General features: G+C 33.6%; 4 protein-coding genes across 4 annotated transcripts in view; all 4 read right to left on the reverse strand. All coding sequences in view use genetic code 11, as the record gives it.

The window, feature by feature from the left end:
• Positions 1-275, reverse strand: part of rps8 (ribosomal protein S8) — a 405-nt gene extending 130 nt beyond the window's left edge. The window contains exon 1 of the mRNA in view: positions 1-275. This exon is cut by the window's left edge and continues 130 nt beyond it. Coding sequence (YP_009560786.1) covers positions 1-275 — 275 coding nt within the window.
• Positions 276-476: 201 nt separating this feature from the next.
• Positions 477-845, reverse strand: rpl14 (ribosomal protein L14). The gene has a single exon. The coding sequence runs from the start codon at positions 843-845 to the stop codon at positions 477-479; it is 369 nt and encodes a 122-aa protein (YP_009560787.1).
• A 139-nt stretch (positions 846-984) lies between these two features.
• rpl16 (ribosomal protein L16) lies at positions 985-1344 on the reverse strand. Its single transcript has one exon. It carries the CDS (start codon positions 1342-1344, stop codon positions 985-987), a length of 360 nt encoding a protein of 119 aa, YP_009560788.1.
• Positions 1345-2498: 1154 nt separating this feature from the next.
• Positions 2499-2500, reverse strand: part of rps3 (ribosomal protein S3) — a 657-nt gene continuing 655 nt past the window's right edge. The window contains exon 1 of the mRNA in view: positions 2499-2500. This exon is cut by the window's right edge and continues 655 nt beyond it. Coding sequence (YP_009560789.1) covers positions 2499-2500 — 2 coding nt within the window.

Genomic DNA, 2500 nt, shown 5'->3' on the forward strand with positions numbered 1-2500 from the left:
TTCGAATAGATTCGGAGACCAGGGCGGCTGATCCGTTTTAAATTTAAAAAATTTTTATAAGACCTTTTCCTATTCCTTCTATGCCGTAGGGTTAAAACCAAAAAATCTTTTTTGGTTTCTTTATGTTTTCTCACGTTTTCGATAAAACCTTCTCGTAAAAGTATTTTAACAATATTTTCAGTGATATTAGTATATGCTATTCGAACCACCCTTTTTCTATCCATATCAGCATTTCGTATAGAAGTTATTATGTCAGCAATAATATCCCTACCCATGGTGAATTAAATTTCTTGGTGCTCCCCAATTTTGATATAATCAACATGTTTTTTTTACTTATTTTTTTATGAATTTTAATTTAAATTAAAGGCATATGCGTGAGACACAATCTACTAAAAATTCTGAATATATTTCTTAATCTCTTTCTTTCAAATACTTTACTATAACCATACGATGGTATTATCTTATTTTAGAAGACCTTACAATACCTCCGGAGCTAATGAAACTATTTTAGTAAAATTTAACTGTCTCAATTCCCGGGCAATTGCACCAAAAATTCGAGTTCCTTTGGGGTTTCCTTCTTGGTCAATGACAACCGCAGCATTGTCATCATATCGTATTATCATACCGTTATCACGTTTGAGTTCTTTACAAGTACGTACAATTACAGCTCTGACCACTTCTGATCTTGTTAGGGGCATATTTGGCACTGCGTCTTTGATCACAGCAACAATAACGTCACCGATATGAGCATATCGACGATTGCTAGCTCCTATGATTCGAATACACATCAATTCTCGAGCCCCGCTGTTATCCGCTACATTCAAAAGGGTCTGGGGTTGAATCATATCATTTTTTTAGAATATATTCTTTCAATGCAAAGCAAAGAGTGAAGAAAAAAAAAAAAAGAAATATTGTTTGTCCAAAGAAAGAAACCGGCACCTGTTATTGTTTTTTATCCCCAAGACCTTTTTCTTTTGATTCTTTTTATCCCGAAATAATGAATTGAGTTCGTATAGGCATTTTGGACGATGCTATTGAAATCGCCCTTCTGGCTATATTTTCTGTTACTCCACCCATTTCATAAAGTATTCGACCTGGTTTAACAACAGCTACCCAATATTCAGGGGATCCTTTCCCCGAACCCATACGTGTTTCTGCGGGTCTTACTGTAACCGGTTTGTCTGGAAATATACGTACCCATATTTTTCCACCGCGGCGTGCATTTCGTGTCATTGCTCGTCGACCTGCTTCTATTTGTCTAGACGTGATCCAAGCAGGTTCAAGTGCCTGAAGAGCGTATTTACCGAAAGAAATATGATTACCTCGATAAGATATTCCCTTCATTCTTCCTCTATGTTGTTTACGGAATCTGGTTCTTTTGGGGTTATAGTTGATGGTTGGTTCTGAATTCCATCTCTACTACAGAACTGGACATGAGAGTTTCTTCTCATCCAGCTCCTCGCGAATAAGAAAATTTTCAAAATGTCTATTTTTCATTTGTATATCTTGCTTTTTTAGCTAACTAAGCATCTTAATATTTCTATTTTTAAATTTCTATTTTTAAATATCATATTCTTTTTTTATGTTCTAACGAATATTCGTTTTGTTTTGCTTTTTATCCTATTGGATTGAGCAAAAATTATCAATCCAAGAAGAAGATAAAGTTTTCACGGGCGAATATTGACTCTTTTCGTCACTATTTTAGTTGTAGGGTTAACTCATGACTTTTATTTTCCCAATAGATGAAGGAATTAGTCTCTGGTTTGTTTCGCCATCCCGATCAATGAGTCTGTTTTCAATAGATTTGGATTCACAGGTTCCATCGTTCCCATCGCTTCTTACTTAATGGTTAGGTCTGATTTCTACAACGGAGCTCATAATGAAATTTTTTCTTGAGCCAATTTTCTTAGTCTTTATTGGCTCGAAGCTCTTATTTTTTGTTCTATGAATAGATTCGTTTTTTTTTTTTATGAATCCATATTGCTTGATGCTTTATTACATTGCTTTTTTATTTTTTATGAGATGACTCATAAACCTTACATATTGGATGGAATTTTATATCGTTGTTTTTTCTCCCCTTCTTTCACCCTTCCGTTTATCCACATCTTTCTTCTTCGCTTCACAACTTAGAATCAGATTTATTTTTCTTTTGTTTATGCAAAAAAGATTTCAGTTGCTACAGTGATATGACCAATATATCATATCGTGACTGGTTTTTTGGATCCAGATAATGTGAAGTGATGAGTTGGTTATTAGTTCTATAGTTATTTGTTTATACAAAAAGGCTGGTCTTTTTTTTTTAATCCTATAACCCTAAAAAAACCAACGAGTCACACACTAAGCATAGCTATTATTTCAAAAGGTCAACGGATTTTTATTCAACCTTATAGAATTAGAATTGTTCATTTTGGTTTTGTTTTGATTGAACATAAAAAAGGAACGAATTTTTATTTTTTTGTTCCATTACTGGATCGAAGGGAAAGACAAGTAAATTTTTATT

The sequence above is a fragment of the chloroplast genome of Apium graveolens (assembly GCF_009905375.1).
Source record: "Apium graveolens chloroplast, complete genome".
In the NCBI taxonomy this organism is placed as follows: Eukaryota; Viridiplantae; Streptophyta; class Magnoliopsida; order Apiales; family Apiaceae; genus Apium; species Apium graveolens.